This window comes from Oratosquilla oratoria, chromosome 11 (assembly GCF_046742065.1).
Source record: "Oratosquilla oratoria isolate Oo_2021 chromosome 11, ASM4674206v1, whole genome shotgun sequence".
Lineage (NCBI taxonomy): Eukaryota > Metazoa > Arthropoda > Malacostraca > Stomatopoda > Squillidae > Oratosquilla > Oratosquilla oratoria.
In genome coordinates, this window is record NC_134787.1 from 55400034 (window position 1) to 55420379 (window position 20346).

General features: G+C 37.0%; 1 protein-coding gene across 2 annotated transcripts in view; it reads left to right on the forward strand.

Moving 5' to 3' along the window:
- Positions 1-6825, forward strand: part of LOC143029835 (E3 ubiquitin-protein ligase TRIM9-like) — a 47201-nt gene extending 40376 nt beyond the window's left edge. For both annotated transcript variants that reach the window (XM_076192919.1, XM_076192920.1), the window contains 3 exons: positions 460-678; positions 1039-1211; positions 1304-6825. In XM_076192919.1, the coding sequence (XP_076049034.1) occupies positions 460-678; positions 1039-1211; positions 1304-1495 (584 nt within the window). In that variant the 3' untranslated portion in view covers positions 1496-6825. The remainder of the gene's footprint in view (positions 1-459; positions 679-1038; positions 1212-1303) is intronic.
- Positions 6826-20346: the final 13521 nt, after the last annotated feature.

A 20346-nucleotide genomic window follows, 5' to 3' on the forward strand; every position in this document is an offset into this window, starting at 1 on the left:
CCACCTCATGCATCACAACATCATCTATATACAGCCATTCTCCATTCACCCCTGTCTTCTGTCCTCTCCCACCCTTCTTCAACAGACATTCCTCTCTTTTGTAATGCCCCTTTCACCCCATCCATCCATCTCATCCTAGGACGCCCCCTCATGTTCACTCCCTGCACATCTACTTTCCACCCCATCTTTTTACTAGTTTTTCTCCACTCATTCTTTCCATTTGTCCATACCATCCTAATACTCTTTCATCAACCCTATCTCCCAACTCCCTTACCACCAACAACTTCCAACTTAACTGTTTACTTAATGCAATTTTTACATTGTGCAATTTCAGGAATGTATCCCTTGTTATAAATTGAGAAATCCCTGTATAGGGGAGAAAAGGCTTTTCATATATATATATGAATATAAATCTAAATAATATAATATATCTCTTTCTACTTTTTCTTTTTTGTACAGTGGCCTGGTTTAGGATGGAACCTGGCCACACAGACCTAGATCTATCCAAAGAAGGAATGGTAGTTACATGCGACTCGTATGAGCATCGTGTCGCCTTGGGTAGTGTGGGTTTTTCTAGAGGCTCACATTACTGGGAGTTTAGCATAAAACGCTATGATGGGTATGCAGACATTGCATTTGGTGTTGCAAGATTTGATGTCAACAAGGAGCTAATATTAGGTGAGGACATTGTTTATCATGATTGACACAATGTAAAGGTGACATATAGTATTCCTTGTGTGTTGTACGTACATATTTGTAATATTGTTTATTTATTATTGTATAATTAATGTATTATTGTGAGAAGTAAGTGTTCCTATTAACCATGCATATATTTCCCGCCAATTCTGAGTTTGGTGGCGTCGGAGTCCATCTTGATTCCGCTTACAGAGTGTACACATGCTTGTTCTGTAGTGCTAAATCATATATACATATTGGTTTTGGTTTTGTTTCATTTAGTCACCCCTATACAACAATACCTTGAATATTCAACAAGACAATTATTTCTTGATGTTTTTAATTAATTCTAAATGTTTCCAGGCAAGAGCTCTGCCAGCTGGAGTATGTATATTGATGGACAGCGTTCGTGGTTGATGCACGGAGGGGAGCATTTTGGACGTACACAAGGAGGAGTGTCTACTGGTCACACTGTAGGGATTTGGCTCAACTTTATTGACCATACATTGACATTTTTTGTCAATAATCAGCAACAGGTACTACATAGTAGTTATGTTGATGTTGCAAAGTGGATAAAGTACATTAAAAAAATAGGTATTAAATTTGTTTTCTTTGTGCTCCATTTCAGGGCTGTATGTCTTTGACTGGGCAGAGTGGTATTTTGTATCCTGCAGTAAGCCTTGACCGAAGTGTCACACTTGTTCTACATAGTGGAATAAAAAAGCCAAATGGGCCAGAAACTAGTATTCCAGAGTCACATCAGGATAATCCTAGTTGCATAAACAAGTCAACATTGAAAACGATAAAGAATCAAGTATGAAATATGTTAACATTGTAACGGTGCGAATCACTGACAGTGGCATTTAGAAATATTCCAGTACCATCATTTTAGAGTATAAAGTTAGATGTGTATATGAACATAATGTGGCTGGTTCTCTTGGGACCATAGGTCTCATGCAAGGGGGAATCAGGGCAACGGATATTATGATTGCAAATGTGGATGTTGGTGTATGTATGTTGTCTGTATGGACTCTTCACCTTTCTCTTTCTTTCTCTTATTCTTTCTCTTCCTACTCTGTCTTCCACTCTCCCCACTCTCTCCTCCCTTCCCACTTTTCCCTCCTCCCTTCTCTTTCTTGACCCCTCCAGTCTTTCCACATCCATTTCTCTTTACCATATCACCCTTTCTCTGCCCCCACTCCCCTTCCCTTTTCCCCACTTCCTCACTCCAAGATGAGGGTCATCACTCATTCCAAGTGGAGGCATATTTAGCCCCCAAAACAGAATTACAAGAGAAAAAATGGGACCATTTTTCTTATCATTTATTTAAACATTAAATACATAATTAAGGCCTGTATGGATTTATCTGGTTTTCCTTTTACACACACATGGATGAGGAAATGGTGAAGAGAATACTAGTTACACTGATAAGACCAAAATTAGAGTATGCAGCATCATTATGGACACCCAGTACAATAAAAAACATAAAAGAAACTAGAAAGAATTCAAAGAGCATTAACAAAGATGGCACCAACACTTAGCAAGTTGACATACAAACAAAGATTGGACAAACTAAACTTATTAACTCTGGAGAAAAGAAGAGAAAGAGGCAATTTGGTAACCATCTATAGAATTATGAAAGGGATGGAAATCCTTGATAGGGATGATCTACTTAAATGGGACAGAAGAAATACAAGGGGACATGAGAAGAAACTTAAGAAGGACAGTTACAGAAGAGATCTGAAAAAGAACAGCTTTCCATACAGAGTGATAGATACGTGGAATAAGTTGAAAGAGAAAACAGTGAGTGCTAAAACTATACATGACTTTAAGAAAGAACTGGATGCGGAAAGATACAACTGTGGGTCTCGACAAACATAACTCTTCTCCTGCAAAATACAACTAGGTAAGCTAGGTAAATACACACACACACACACACAAGAAAACTGGAAACCATAGAATGGATACAAGGTAAACTACTGAAATGGATGGAGGACTTTTTACATGGAAGAAAAATGATAGTAGTGCTGAGATAAAAGTTCTACTTGGGAAGAGGTGATTAGTGGAGTTCCACAAGGATCAGTATTGGCTTCAATAATGTTTGCTGTTTATGTGAATGACATGGACAAGAGTGAATATTACATGAGCTTCTTTGCAGATGACTCAAAACTGTTAAAAGAAGGTGAGTACTGAAATGGACTGTGATTCACTACAGAGAGTTCTGAAAAGGGTTTGGGAATGGAGTCAGAAGTGGGAAGTGGACTTCAACATTAAGAAATGTAGCATAATGGAATTTGGAAAAAGGAAAAAAAGGATATCAGGACAATATAAAACTGGTGCAAAGGAAGTAAAAAAAGTGGGATCTGAAAAAGACCTGGGAGTAATCATCACAAATGATATGTCCCCTGACAAACAGATAAACAAAATTGCTAAGATCAATAAAAGTGGCTTTTACTTACTTGTATGAAGAAATGGTAAAGAAAATACTAGCCACGCTGATAGGTCAAAATTGGAATATGCAGCGACACTGGTCACCCAGTACCAAAAAGAATATAAGGAAAATGGAGAGAATCCAGAGAGCAACTACAAAGATGGCTCCAACACTTTCAAAACTGTCATATGAAGAGAGATTGTTAAAACTGGAATTGCCAACTCTGGAGCAAAGGAGAGAAAGAGGTAACTTGTTGACTATGTACATAATCATGAGAAGTATGGAAGTCCTTGATAGAGAAGACTTACTAAATTGGGATAAAAGAAATACAAGGGAACAAGGAAGGAAGCCCAAAAAGGACAGTTATAGAAGAGACCTGGAAATGAACAGCTTCCCCGACAGAGTGGTGGATGTATGGAACAAACTAGATGAAACAATAGTGTGTACAAAAATCGTACACAAATTTAAGAGCAAATTAAACATGGTGAGATACAGAGATGGGACACCATGAGTGTAGCTTCCCTTCCCGTAAGATACAACTAGGTAGGTAAAAACACACACGCACATGCACGCGCGCACACACACACACAGTGAGCTCATTTCATATTTTGGTTTTACTTCCAATCTAGAGTTGTAAGTCAAACTGATTCACAACTTTGATCCAGATTGGGCTATTCATTCCTCATCAAACCATCAATTACTACTGTCGTGATCACAAAATGCAATTGTCATGAATCAACAGTATTCGAGAAGTATTTGTGGAAGTGTCAAATCTTAGAGAAAATATACATTATGACATGTATATTCATTATTGTTCCTAGTACAGTGTCCTCATTCTTTGGTACAGTATGGGACCATTGATGTGTATGTGCAAATGGTAATCTTGTATGATTGTGTGTGTTTATGCATTTGTGTGCATGTATGTGTTTTTGTTTGTTTGTGCAAGGTATAGCAGGTCTCCCTCTGAAGGTAGATACCAACACTGCCATCCCTTTAGGAAAGAGTATGGGACAGGTTTCTTTAACCTCCTTAACTCCTTTGCCACAAAGATGAATGAAATAGCTGGACAGAACCGAGAATAAAAGAAGTATGGCCCATTATGGAAGGGTGTAGTGTAAATGATTAGAATAATGTGGTGGTAGTTATGAAAGAAGATGCGTCCTTCAATGTGAAAGGAATTAAATGGATAAGGTGAAATATAAATATGATCTCATCCACATCCTCCCCTTCCTCCTCCCACATTCTCCTCACATCTCCTTTTCATAATATACTGTAGAGGTGGACAATAGTATGTAATGAGATGTGTGCATGAGATGTAGAAGTGTATGCATCTGTAACATAATTACTTGCATGGGTGGTAGCTATGTGGAAAACAAATATTTTGGATGGATGATGTAGTTCATTACCTTGCTCTCTTTATAGTCAATTTGGTTTAGGAGGCAAGTAGTATATCTTGCTTTAATATACCTAAGAAATTTTTATGCTTGGTATTTTTTGTAGCTCCTTAATTGGCCTGTGTAGGTCTGACAAAGCATTTAAAAATATATACATATATATATATAGTGTAGCCATTATGTAAATTTAAAAAGACGTAATATTACTGGGTACTTTAAAGTCGAATAATTTGATATTTGTGCCTAAATAAAGAACATGTTATCTTGAAAGATGAGCTTATATGATAATGATTCAGTTCGCCTAGGATGTGTGTTGGAACTATGAAAAGAATTCTTTTTGAAATAAATCACATCATAAAATATATGAACAATTGTGAGTGATCATAACTATGTATGTATGTATGTATGGTATATACCGGGTATTTCAACTGCAGACCCATACATGCATGCACACTGCTCCCACACAAATGCACATTCACACTGCTGTCTCTCTCTTTTATACACACACACACACACTCTCGTGTACACACGTACGTACACATGTGCACACAAAAATGTGAGATTTATTTATTTTTATTATTATTATTATTATTATATTGTTTTTTCATTTTGCATACTTTAAAGCAATTTTGGAAAGTGATGATTTTAGTTATGATTTGTAAGAACATTTGTGGTGCTTGAGGAAGGAGAAATAGAGTTTTACTGATTGGGAACCTATAATTGTAGTGTAGTGGATAACAGAGATGAGTCATGTTAAGAAGTACTTTGAAGGATTGTTATTGCCAATGGTTTTATGGACTTGCTTTACCAGAGTATATGGCATTGTTATTTATGCAGAAGGACTAAGATTCGAATCTTCATGTCACTTGTGTGCCCTGTCTTGCTGTATGGCTGTGAGACGTGGACATGTACTACTGACTTGAAGAGGCGTCTTATTGTCTTTGGTATTAAGTGCCTTTGGAGAATCGGGGCATTGTTGGAAGGACCTCATATCAAACCAGAGACTGCTGTGGAACTCAGTCTTGGCCAGATACCAGCATAATTAATGAATGTCTTCTCTGGCTATATGGGCATATGGTACAGTTCCCTGATGTTGATCCAACTCACAGGGTTGTCTCAAAGGATTACAAAGGAAGAGCATGCTGACAAGAGACCTTTTGTCACATAACTAGGTTAGATGAAGGAAAAATATCATATACATATGAAAATGAATAATTATAAGATAATAATAAATAATAAACAAACAGATTAATAATAATTTGTGATAAATAGATAAAAAGAAAATAAGAGAACCCATGATGTAGGAGACAAAGGGGAGGCCACAGAATTTATGGCTTAGGCAAGTTGATCAAACTTGTCTAGAGTGGGAAGGGAGTCTGCATGGGAGCTTGCTCAGAGAGACTGGGGACTGGTGTAAGTGAAGCAACAAGTGAAGCCCCCAATTGATGATGATGAATCTATAATTCCACATTAGCCAGCAATTCTCCTTGGATCCTCCTATAGACCTGTCATGGGAAACATCTTTACATTGTTGTCTGTGTTGCATTAGTCTCTATTTCTGTCACTTGCTAGCAGGAGGAGAGCAATAGGTGGAGGAGGAGGAGGGGAGCAGTTGCTGATTGTCGGCTCAATTCTGTGAAAAAGTTAGGAGAAAATAATCTTGAGTTAAAATATATTCAAGGCCAAGTCCAGTGACCAAATACCAACTCCTTGAGGCTGTATCTGTAGATTGAGTAAAATATGTTGATGGGCATGAAGATGGATTCCTTTCAGATTTCTTTTCAGTATCCATCTTGCAGGACTGCTACCTGTTATCTATTATTGGTTCCTATCTATGCTAAACGAGGTATAAAGCTACCTGAAATGCATTGAAGAGGATGATTAATTATGTATATGAAAGAGGGTTTCTTCATTTAGATTTGTCCATAATTGTGTTGAAGTGCAAACAGAAATATACACAAACATAAGACTTCTGATCTTCCATTCATGGAACTATGCATTTAATTGTGCATTTATAGTACAAGTGGTTTGTTACCAGCTGTTAATGATCGTAGAAGTAGGCGATCTTGAAGTGCGATTGAATATAAATGCTTGCTTTTCACACACATACACTCTCACACTCACACGTACACTTATTATTGTGTAAAAGTTATATGTGTGTATGTATATGCATTTATTCTAGTAAATTTGCATTTATGTATGCATCATATGAGGCAGCTTTAGTCTGTTTATTAAGCAGTATTGTTTCAGAAGCTTGATTAAACAGAACACAAGTATGATATTTAGATCTGTTAAACCAAATCAAATAAAAATAATTGATATGAACATGTTTTGTTGAATTATCCTGTGGATATTACCCAACTGGTTAGGGGGAAAGGCTGATGTAGGATAGATGTACCAAGAGTGTCATCAGGCATTTGATCACATGTTACTTTCACTCCTTCCCACTTGAACCATATGAAGATTGCATCCAATTTTTTGCTGGAAGTGTTGCTGGCTCATCCCCGTTACATGTCTGTCTTGGAAGTGTAGGCTTGACATCCATGGTCAAGTTTGCATTGTACAAGTGCCTGACATAGGTTCTATATTGATTGTTCATATGCTTTCCATCTTGTGTAGGATAGTAGTTTCAAGATCACAAATATATAGGTAGGATGTTAGTAGTTTCAGGTGGGAAATATGAGTAGTGACTAGTTACCAGTCCCTCAGGGCTGCATCTCCTTGAGGAGGTATAAGCCTCATGGAGAAAACCCTCCAACACTGGCATGCCTGTGCTCAGGATACCATCTAGCATTAAAACAGTACTAATACAGATTCAAAGTACCAGTTGCAACCACCACACAAAAGACATGGAGCACCTTATGCTTCAATGCCTCACACTAACAATCCCCAGGTAACAGAATATCTCGTCTCCAAGTGACTTCTAGTCCCACTCAGAGGCTGTTGCCAGTTTCCTGAAGGCTGGGGTCTTCTACAAGAGACCAGCAGCAATAGATTAATTAATTGATCAGATGAGGAGTCCAGGTGAGTCTGTTGTCATAAAATAGGCCCAGAAATAAATTCTGTTTTACCACTGGGAGCGTAGTATCTCCTAGCTGTATTGAGGTATATTTGCAGAAACATCACCTGAAGAAATGCATGGTGACTGAATTTGAAGTAGAGACATTGGACAAGCTATAATGCAGGAAACTAGGCCTAAAATTCTCAGCTCCACTACAGTTAGGCCTAGGTGTGCAAATGCACACACACTTTGCTTCTTGTTTTTTTGTTGATAGTTTGTAAAGTATGAGGTTCCCTATTTGTATCCTGAAATTGTATCATTGCCACTGAAGAAAAGGCAATCATGTGTCTGTACAATGCAAAGGCCTGTGCCAAAGATCTAAAGCAGCTAAGGCTGCATAGATTTCAAAAATATTTGAAGACCACTAAGAAGTCAATTAAACCAAATCTACCACATACTTCACCAGCTGTGAAATATGTCTGAGTGTATCAGCAAGTTAAAACCTGGCAGAATGTGGCTCTGGATGCAAAAATATGGGGATGGAAAACTAGATGGTCCCACTGCAAACCGACCAAGACATTGCACTAACTGAATTACTTAGCATTGTCAGGTGCAGTTGCAAATCTGGCTGTGCCACAAAAAAAATCGATGCAAAATGCTAGGCCTACCTTGCAGAACTGCATATGGTGAATGTAAAGGCATTTATGAGAATAGGGAAGAAGGTGATGACAATCAATGAGACAGATGTAACAAACAGTGGTCTTTTTATTGAAATTATTGACCCTAGGTATAGAAACGTGATGGTGGGACTGCTTTGGATATTGTTTTGACACAGACCTATTGGAGCCTATTCACTTATTGACTGAGAGATTTGAGTAATTTCACAAGTTGAGATTTTAATTTTGTCTGTAGGTGCTGTTGGCAAAATTTGATGTTATTTACTGCTTAATCCAACTCATATAATTTTAAAAATGAAGAAAATATGACGTCTTGGCAGTGATTAAAATAAGTTCCTAATATATTGAATATAAATGAAATTTTCAATGTATTTTACACTGTCCTAATTTTGCCAGTACCCTAATTAGGCTGTACTTGTACCTCAAAAAACATTATTCCAATACTCCTTTTTTTCTATTTCAATATGCCATTCAATTTGGGCTAACAATTAGATTACATTATGTTTCATTTCTGTTGGTGGTGGGTGTAATCCTACTATACTCCATTCTGATTAGAAATTACACTCGATTTCTGCTGTGCAGCTCGGCACAGTTGGTAGCCTTGTTGACTCCTGCTCCACACAGACACCAGCGACACGCAAATTCTTCACCTTCAGAAAATTATATTTCTCCACTTTGTTAAAAAAAAAAAAAAGTGGCTTCAATTATTCGAAAGAGTAGTCATTCTACAACTTTATATAAAATTTCAAAACTCGATAGGGTAAGAAACTAAGTAATAATGTGGAATTGAATTCAAGGAAAAGAAATCGGTTTATACACTACTATAATCGATGTTTATAGGAATTTTGATAAGTGTAGAATAAAACATGTGTTCTACATAAACAAGTGAACACGATGGTGTATTCTGATTTCACATAGCCCTAAAAGATAAATTATGGATTTTATATATATTTTGTCATGATAGTGGCGCAAGGGAGGGAGGGAAGGATGGTATATACCCGCTGATAAGTAAATTTTTTACTCGGTGATTTAATGAGTATTTTTGCTCTAAGCTTGATAGTGTAAATTGTACAATCTAAAATCATGCTGTTTTATTCTATGTACCTACTTGTATATTTTTCTTACCGAGTATACTCAAATAACACAACGTAACATTTTTTTTCAAAAGTTTTGTTTATTGTATTTTTTTTAGAGTTTATTAATCCAGTTTGCCTGCTGATTTCAAATATGCAATTATTTTTTCTGTATCGTCGACCGTTATAGAAATACATATAATTTCAATGTTACCATGTATATTTTGGAATTGTTATGTGGTCTGCTACTAAATGTTTATCTAATTTTCTCTTTCAGATCAATGACTGAACTATTTACCTGTTAAGATGGCTACTAGAGGATGTGAAAATTCTCCTGATACATTTTGCTATGTGTGTGGTTATTATATTGGGAAAAAACAAGTACTACATAAGATCGTGAGAGGTGCTAAAGTGTGGATATCGTACAGACTCTATTTCGGAATGCCCATGGGTGACCAGGACAAGCCATGGGCACCTCATGTGATATGTGGAAGCTGCCGATCTACTCTAGAAGGATGGCTGAGAGGTACAGGAAGGGCAATGCCTTTTGCCATTCCTAGACTATGGAGAGAGCCGAAGAACCATCACGACGACTGCTACTTTTGTATGATTATTGTGACGAAGTACAGGAAAGTGAAAGGAAGACAAGCTCTGCAGTATCCAGACATACCATCATCTAGAGCACCTGTCCCACATGATGATAGCTTACCAGTACCACAACCACCAGAAAATGCAAGTTTATTTTTATCATACTCTCTTTACTTTTAATTAACTTCAATATTAAGTACTTAATATACATTCACTTTCCTAAAGATATATGGAATACTAATGCTATTCGTCTTTGTTGAAGTTGCTATATTTAGTTATTTCTTTCTTTCCAGATGGAAAATGCAATGGAAATTTCATCTGAAGGATCAGCAGGTAGCAGCAGCCATGAAATGGGAGACGAAGATTTCGCACCAAGAACGACTTCGGAGCCTCACTTTCCAAGTCAGAGTGAGCTAGATGACTTAATCAGAGACTTAGGTCTTACTAAGTCAGGAGTTGAGCTTCTTACATCAAGGATGAAAGAATGGAATCTACTAGGAGAAGACTGCAGGACATCTGTGTACCGGAAACGACATGAAGAATTTAAAATTTACTATGACTTTAGTGATGATATGTGTTATTGTAAGGATGTTACTGGTTTGTTTACAGCCCTTGGACTCGAACATGATCCTGCAGAATGGCGACTGTTCATAGATAGCTCAACACGAAGTCTCAAAGCAGTATTGCTCCACAATGGAAATAAAAAATCCATCTTTGCCTCTTGCACACTCAGTACAGAAGAAAGAAAACTATTATAATGTCAAACAGCTTCTTGAAAAAATCAATTATGCTGAATTCAAATGGGATGTTTGTGGTGATTTCAAGATGCTAGCCTTTTTGCTTGGCTTACAAGGGGGATACACAAAGTATTCCTGTTTTCTTTGTTTATGGGACAGCAGGGCTGATGATGATCATTATAATAAAGTTCATTGGTCCCCAGGAGTTGAACTGCAGCCAGAAATGTTAAATGTTCTCAGACAGCCTCTAGTAGATTCGAAAAAAGTTTTATTACCCCCACTTCATATCAAGCTAGGGTTAATTAAACAGTTTGTGAAGGCTTTGGATTTTGGAGGCGAAACTTTCCAAGAAATTTGTCTCATGTTTCCCAAGCTATCTGAGGCTAAGCTCAAGGGTGGTATATTTGTTGGACCCCAGGTAAACAAAATGTTGAAGTCGGAGAAACTGGAAAGAGCGATGACGAAAGTTGAAAGAGAAGCTTGGTGTTCATTTCGTGATGTAGTTCGTGGATTCCTAGGAAATCACAAGGACCCTAATTATAAACAAATAGTGGCAAAGCTTATTGAGAACTTCAGGAAACTTGGTTGTCGTATGTCCTTGAAGATACATATCTTGCATTCTCACCTAGATTTCTTCCCCAAAAACTTGGGGGATGTCAGTGAGGAGCATGGCGAGAGATTTCATCAGGATATCGCAACTATAGAAAGATATCAAGGACGATGGAATACTGCTATGATGGGAGATTACATATGGTCACTAGTCAGAAAAGACGAAAGCATGCATTCTAGAAAATCTCGATCGTCAAAGCACTTCTAATCATGAGAAGAGTCATCAAAACACTTGCAGTGCAAAGTTGTGTTGTTTATTTTGTTCTTACTAATATTGTAGCTCTTAAATACACTTCATATTATGAAAAAAATACTAGATGTTGTATAATTATCCTTAGAATGCTAAAGTAGATTGAATCAATTAACTACTGTAGAGAAAGGTTGCGTATATAACAATAAAATATAAAATCAAGAATAAATAAAGAAATATCGATGTTACGTCAAAACTAATGTGATATTTGGATTCAGTGACACGAAATACATATATAAACATGAAAAAATACAAATAAACAAAACATGTGTTACATTGTGTAATCTACCTACTGTCTCCACAGATTATTGATAATTCACATTACATAAAAATAGTCTCGGGGTGAGAATGATAGAAAACGGATACTTTTTCATAAATTCAATGATAAGTTGGAAGGAAGAGAAGAAGAGAAGGAGTCCGCAACTGCCATCACCCCCTCCGCGCCATGAGCGTCATGACACAAAATATTTATAAAAAAAAAAAAAAAAAAAAAAAAAAAATATATCACTTTCTTATTACTTTCTATGTGAAATCTGAATGCACCATCGTGTTCAGTTGTTTATGTACAAGAACACATGTCTTATTCTACACTTGATATCATAATTGCTGTAAACATCTATTATATAATTAAAGTATCTAAAACTATCCACTTCCTCCAGTCGCTCTCCCTTAATGTTCACTTCCAGTCTACTGCCACTTTCACCCCTTGTACATCTCATCACCTTACTTTTACCCACATTTATCTTTAGCTTTCTTCTATCACATACTCTCCCAAACTCTGCCACCAGCTTCCAGGAAGTGGATAGTTTTAGATACTTGGGTGCAAGTGTAGCAGGAAAAGGTGGAGTGAAGGTGGAGGTAGAATGTAGATTGAGAGAAGCGAGTAAATGCCTTGGTGGATTAAAGAGTGTAATGAGGAATAGACATTTGGGAATGGATGCGAAGAGGAGACTGTATGAAGGAGTGATTGTGCCAACAGCACTGTATGGGGCAGAAACGTGGAACATAAGAGAAGAAGAGAGAAGGAGTTTGAATGTGTTTGAGATGAGGTGTCTGAGAAGTATGGTGGGGGTTACTAGGCTAGATAGAGTGAGAAATGAGGAGGTGAGGAGGAGAACAGGGGTGAAAAAGGATTTGGGAGATAGGGTTGATGGAAAGAATGAGTGAAGAAAGACTAGTAAAAGAGGTATGGAAGGCAGATGTGGAGGGAGTGAACATGAGGGGACGTCCTAGGATGAGGTGGATGGATGGGGTGAAGGGGGCTTTGGGGAAGAGGGGAATGTCTGTTGAGGAAGGAAGGGAGAGGACGGAAGACAGAGGTGAGTGGAGAATGGTTGTATATGGATGATGTTGTGATTGCATGAGGAGGAATGGGCGGGGGGGTGGGGTAGTATGTGTGAGTAAATTTTGACGCAGCCCGAAGGTATTTCTCCCCGTCCTCTCCTTATATGCAAGGGGGGACGGAGAGGGGGGGTCGCCGATTAAATGAAGCGGCCTTGCTGTGGATGTGCTGTGTCTTGCGACACTGCTTCTGACCCAGGGCGGTGGGCAGGGTGCAGGGATGACCCGTCATCCAGGAGGTGCTCAGATGAGAGGGAGGGTGGGAGGGGTGTGGAGTGTATTTAGGGATGAAATGGGTGGGAGTGTTTTTATGCCTTTCCCTTTTTGGCTACCTCCCTTGGAAGGGGGAAAAAGCCTTGGTATATATGTATGTATGTATGTATATAATTAAAGATGTGTACAAACCGATAATTTTTTCCTTTATTTCAACTCCACATAATTAGTTTCTTACCCTATAGTGTTTTGATATTTTATCATAGTTGTAGAATGACTGCTCTTTCTAATGATAGAAATTTCCTATCTTATGAACAAAGGGGAGAAATACAATATTTTCTGAAGGAGGTGAGGAATTGCGTGTCACTGGTGCCTGTGTGGAGCAGAGTCTGCAGGACTACCAACTGTACCGAGTTGCACGGCAGAAATCGAGTGTAATTTCTTATTGGAATGAAGTATAGTAAGCTATAATCTTACCTCAGACGGTCACTTCTACACACACACACACACACACACACACTTTCAACGAACGGACGGCTTGAAGAACGTTCTGAAGAAAAGTGCCGATTGTGGATCCCAACGCAAAGAGAAGTACCTTTTTGTATTTGCAGGGTGGGGGAAATTGCTCGTGGGGCAGTAGGTAAGTAGGAAAAGAGGAGAAGGGGAGGGATTGCTGGGGAAATGGAAGGAAATGAGGATGTGGAGGACTTGGCCCAGGCAGACGGGCGTAAGGTCAACATGAAACGACCACCGGACCAGCTCAGTGATGACGAAATGGCAAATAAAAATGTAAAGATTAGAAGTATAGAGAGGAGCAATACAGTAGAAAGTGACGAGAATATGTTCCAGGGATTTAAAGAGGGTGGGGGGGACACAACCCCCCCCCCGACTGATAAGACTAGAGGAGAGAGTTGATAAGGTGATCGAGGACTTGGAGCGTAAGTTAGGTAACGTAGACTCCATTTTCCAGAGAATTGAAAGGTTGGAACAACTAGAGAAGGCTAACAGAAACTTAACTGAAGAAATAGAGGACCTAAAAAGACAGTTAGGAAATGTAAAGGAGGAGAATGAGAAATTGTAGAAGAATAGTAATGAAAACAGAGAGAAAATAGCTACAGAAGCTAAAAATTGGAGAATAACTCAAGAAGGGAATAAGGTTTCATTCACTGACATAGTCAAACAGCAATTGAAAGAACATAATGAAGACTCAGTTATTAAAGTGATGAGACAGAAGGAGAATATAGTAAGAGAATTAGCTGACAAAAAGAAATGTATAATTATATTAGGAATGGAAGAGAAACATAACCCAGATAGAACCGCAAGAATCAAGGAGGAAAATGAAAGAGTAAGCAGTTTATTAAAATTAGTCCAGGAAGATGAACCAGAAATTATAAAGGAAATTGAGGAAAAATTCAGACTCGGAAAATATAGTAGAGATAAGACCAGACCAATTAAGATTAAATTCAGGTCACAAACAACGGCAGAGAAAATTCTATCCAAGACAGGGAAACTAGCAACAAATGATCAATATAAAAAGGTATGGATAAAAAGAGAAATGAATAAGGAGGAAAGAGAGGCAGAAAAGCAGAAAAGAATTGAAGCTAAGGCAAAAAACGAGGAAAGAACGGAGTCAGAGAAAGAGAGATTCTATTGGAGAGTAGTGAACATGAAAATAAAGCAGTTCGACATACTAAAGAAAAACATAAGGGAAACAGAGAATACAATGGAAGTGGCAGAAAACTAAGAGTGTCTTACACAAATATAGATGGATTGATAACAGGATTGAATGAACTGAATGATTATTTGAAAGAAAAAGAACCGGACATAATGGGAATTGTAGAAACAAAATTAAAAGGCCCACTACCACCCAACAGTGTAGGACATGATACATACAATTATTGGATTAGAAACAGAGAGAAAAAACAAGGGGGTGGAGTTATGTTCCTGACTAAGAAGGATATAAACGTGAAAGGTGTCATATATGGAAAGAATACAGTAGAGATGATTATGATAGAAGTGGAAGACCGAGATAAGAAGAGCAGAAAATTTGTGATCAATTATGTGCCTCCGAAAACAGCCTCATGGGAGGAGAGTGAACATAAAAGTATGTTAGAGGACACAAAGATAGCATTAACTAAAATAATGGAAGACGGAGGAAGAATAGTTATGATGGGCGACTTTAATTGCAAAGAAATCTGCTGGGAAGAAATGACAGTAAAGAGTGGTGATGACTCATGGGGAAATGCTCTACTTGAGATGATTACTGACCATTCAATGACACAATGGATACAAGAGAACACTAGGTATAGAAATGAAGAAGAACCATCGAGGCTAGACTTAATAATTACATCTGAACCTAGAATAGTGGACAAGATTGAATATAAAACACCAATAGGTAAAAGTGACCACATATTGATTGAACTGGAACTTAATGAAGAAAAATATATGAAAAGAAATGAACAATATAGAAAAGGAAGAATGATGTATGAAAAAACAAACTTTGATAAAATAAGAGAATTCTTCCAACAAGAAAACTGGGAAGAAATATACAAAGAAGAAACAACAGTGGAAGAGAAATGGAATATTTTGACAAAAATTTACAAAAAAGGAGTGGAAAAGTATGTCCCAAGACAAAAACAAGAAAAAGAATATGTAAAATGCTGGTACAACAAAAGTTGTAGGGAGTTAAAAGACAAAAGAGACAAAGCCTGGACCAGATGGAAAAAAGACAGAAGACCTGAAAAATGGAAAATATATACTGGTTATAGAAATGAATATGTACAAAAGTGCAGAGAGGAAAAAAGAAAATATGAAAAAGATGTTATAGAAAAGTGTAAAGATCAACCAAAACTATTCTACAGATTTGTAAACAATAAACTGAAAAACAAACAAGACTTAGAGAAATTAAGACAAGGAGGAGTTGAATACACTGAGGAAATGGAAATGGCAGAAATTATGAACAAACATTTTAAATCAGTGTTTACAAGGGAAAATATACAACCTGAAGAGATTGAGTGGAAGGAAAAAGTCCCCCCTATGGAAGAAATAGAAGTAACAAAGAATGAAATATTGACACACTTGGGTAATTTTGATGTCAGAAAATCGCATGGGCCAGATGAAATAGCAAACTGGATTCTGAAAGAATGCAGGAATGAACTGGCAGACAAAATACATAGCATAATAAGCAGTTCCTTAAAAGAAGGAAAAGTTCCAGAAGATTGGAAAAAAGCAAATATAGTACCTATATATAAAGGAGGAAATAAAGAAGAACCTACCAACTATAGACCAGTCTCTCTAACAAGTACAATAGCAAAAATATGTGAAAGAATTATCAAAAGTAGATGGGTAAAATACTTGGAAAAAAAACAACGTACTAAATCCAAGGCAATTTGGATTCAGACAAGGACGATCATGCGTCACCAATTTAATATGTTTCTATTCAAGGCTAATAGATATAATACAAGAAAGAGATGGATGGGCTGATTGTGCATTTCTAGACCTAAAAAAAGCTTTTGACAAAGTACCACATAAGAAGTTGCTTAAGAAATTAGAATATGAAGGAGGAATACAAGGTAAATTGCTAAATTGGATGGAAGACTTTTTGCAAGAAAGAAAAATGAGAGTAGTGATAAGAGATCAGCACTCAAAATGGAATGAAGTAATAAGCGGTGTCCCGCAGGGAACAGTTCTGGCCCCAATAATGTTTGCTATATATATTAATGATATGGATGAAGGAATTGAAAGCTATATGAGCTTCTTTGCAGATGATGCAAAATTACTGAAAAGAGTGAAAACTGAAGAAGATTGTGAATCACTACAGAGAGATCTAAATAAAGTACAGGAATGGAGTAGGAAGTGGGAGATGGAGTTCAATACAAAAAAGTGTAGTATAATGGAATTTGGAAAAAGCAAAAACAGAATAACAGGATCATATAATTTGGGAGAAGAAGGAATAAAAAAAGTAGAAAATGAGAAGGACCTGGGAGTCATTGTTATGAATAATATGTCACCTGAGAAACATATAAATAAGATTTTTGGAGAAACTTATAATTTAATAAGAACAATCAAAGTGGCATTTACATACCTGGATGAAGAAATGGTGAGGAAAATCCTAATCCCCCTGATAAGACCAAGATTGGAATATGCAGCAACGATATGGTCACCAAGTACAAAAAAATGTATAAAAAAACTTGAAAGAATACAAAGAGCAATTACAAAACTGGCACCAACACTCTCAAAACTATCATATGAAGAGAGACTACAAAAACTTAAACTACAGACACTAGAGCAAAGAAGAGAGAGAGGAGATTTGATAGCTATTTACAGAATCATGAAAGGCATAGAAATTACTGATAGAGAGAATCTGATAAAATGGGATGACAGAAATACAAGAGGACACGGAAAGAAAATAAAAAAAGACAGCTATAGAAGAGATTTTAAAAAGAACAGCTTTCCTCACAGAGCAATAGACAGTTGGAACAAGTTAGATGAGAAAGTGGTGTGTGCAAAAACAATACATGAATTTAAAAATAGTTTAGATAAAATGAGATATGAAGACGGGACCCCACGAGCATAGCTCCCCTTCCCGTAAAATACAACTAGGTAAATACAACTAGGTAAATACACACACACACACACACACACACTTCAGTGAACGGACGGCGTAGAGGACGTTCTGAAGAAAAAGTGAAAAATAGAGGATTCCAAAGCAAAGGAAGTACCTATTGTATTTGCAGGGTGGGGGGAAATTGCTCGTGGGGTAGTGGGAAAGTAGGGAAAGAGGAGAAGGGGAGGGATTGCTGAGGGAAATGGAAGGAAATGAGGAAGGAGAAGACTTGGCCCAGGCAGACAGACGAAATGTAAACATCAAAAAACGGCCCCCGACCAACTGAGTGACGACGAAATGTCTAATAAAAATGTAAAGATCAGAAACATAGATAAGAGCAGTACAATGGAAGGTGAGGATGATAATTTCAAAGGATTTAATGAAAGGGCGGCGGATACCAACCTCCCCCGACTGACAAAACTGGAGGAAAAACTTCAACAAATGTCTGACAACTGGGAAGTTAGGTTTGGCAAGATGACAAAAATCGCCGAGAGGTTTGAAAAATTGGAAAAAACTAGAGAAGGCGAACAAAAACTTAACTGATGAAATAGAAGACCTAAAAAGACAGTTAAGAGAAGTAAAGGTGGAGAATGAGGAATTGAAGAGGAATAGTAAAGAAAACAGAGAGGCCATAACTAAAGCTAAGAATTGGAAAGCAACCCAAGAAGACAATAAAGTTTCATTCACTGACATAGTCAAACAGCAATTGAAAGAACATACTGAAGACTCGGTTATTAAAGTGATGAGACAAAAGGAGAATATAGTAAGAGATTTAGCAGACAAGAAGAAATGTATAATTATATTAGGAATGGAAGAAAAACACAACCCAGATAGAACCACAAGAATCAAAGAGGAAAATGAAAAAGTAAGCCAATTACTAGAATCAGTTCAGGAAGATGAACCAGAAATTATGAAGCAAATCGAAGAGAAATTTAGACTCGGAAAGTATAGCACAGATAAGACCAGACCAATTAAGATTAAATTCAAGTCACAAACGACGGCAGAGAATATCTTATCCAAAACAGGGAAACTAGCAACAAGTGAACAATATAAAAAGGTATGGATAAAAAGGGAAATGAATAAAGAGGAAAGAGAGGAAGAAAAACAGAAAAGACTTGAAGCTAAGGAAAAAAAACGAGAAAAGAACGGAGTCAGAAAAAGAGAGATTCTATTGGAGAGTAGTGAATATGAAACTAAAGAAAGTCGACATACAAGAGAAAAACAAAAGGGAAACAGAGAACACAATGGAAGTGGCAGAAAACTAAGAGTGTCTTACACAAATATAGATGGATTAATTACAGGATTGAATGAGCTGAATGATTATTTGAAGGAAAAAGAACCAGACATAATGGGAATTGTAGAAACAAAATTAAAAGGTCCACTACCACCCAACAGTGTAGGACATGATGCATATAATTATTGGATTAGAAACAGAGTGAAAAAGGAAGGGGGTGGAGTTATGTTCCTGACTAAGAAGGATATAAACGTGAAGTGTGTCACATATGGAAAGAATACAGTAGAGATGATAATGATGGAAGTAGAAGACAGAGATAAGAAGAGCAGAAAGTTTGTGATAAATTAGGTGCCCCCGAAAACAGCCTCATGGGAAGAGAGTGAACATAAAACTATGTTAGAGGACACAAAGATAGCATTAAACAAGATAATGGAAGAGGGAGGAAGAATAGTTATGATGGGCGACTTTAATTGCAAAGAAATCTGCTGGGAAGAAATGACAGTAAAGGGGTGGAGACGGCTCATGGGGAAACGCTCTACTTGAGATGGTTACTGACCATACAATGACACAATGGATACAGGAGAACACTAGGTATAGAAATGAAGAAGAGCCATCGAGACTAGACCTAATAATTACATCTGAACCTAGAATAGTGGACAAAATTGAATATAAAACACCAATAAGTAAAAGTGAACACATATTGATTGAACTGGAACTTAATGAAGAAAAATATATGAAAAGAAATGAACAATATAGAAAAGGAAGAATGATGTATGAAAAAACAAACTTTGATAAAATAAGAGAATTCTTTCAAAAGGAAAACTGGGAAGAAATATACAAAGAAGAAACAACAGTAGAAGAGAAATGGAATATTTTGACAAACATTTACAAAAAAGGAGTGGAAAAGTATGTCCCAAGACAAAAACAAGGAAAAGAATATGTAAAATGCTGGTACAACAAAAGTTGTAGGGAGTTAAAAGACAAAAGAGACAAAGCCTGGACCAGATGGAAAAAAGACAGAAGACCTGAAAAATGGAAAATATATACCGGTTATAGAAATGAATATGTACAAACGTGCAGAGAGGAAAAGAGAAAATATGAAAAAGATGTCATAGAAAAGTGTAAAGATAAACCAAAACTATTTTACAGATTTGTAAACAACAAACTGAAAAACAAACAAGACTTGGAGAAATTAAGACAAGAGGGAGTTGAATAAACTGAGGAAATGGAAATGGCGGAAATTATGAACAAACATTTTAAATCAGTTTACAAGGGAGAACATACAACCTGAAGAGAACGAATGGAAAGAGAAAGTCCCCCCTATGGAAGAAATAGAAGTAACAAAGAATGAAATATTAACACACTTGAGTAATCTTGATGTCAGAAAATCGCATGGACCAGATGAAATAGCAAACTGGATACTGAAAGAATGCAGGAATGAACTGGCAGACAAAATACATAGCATACCAAACAGTTCCTTGAAAGAAGGAAAAGTTCCAGAAGATTGGAAAAAAGCA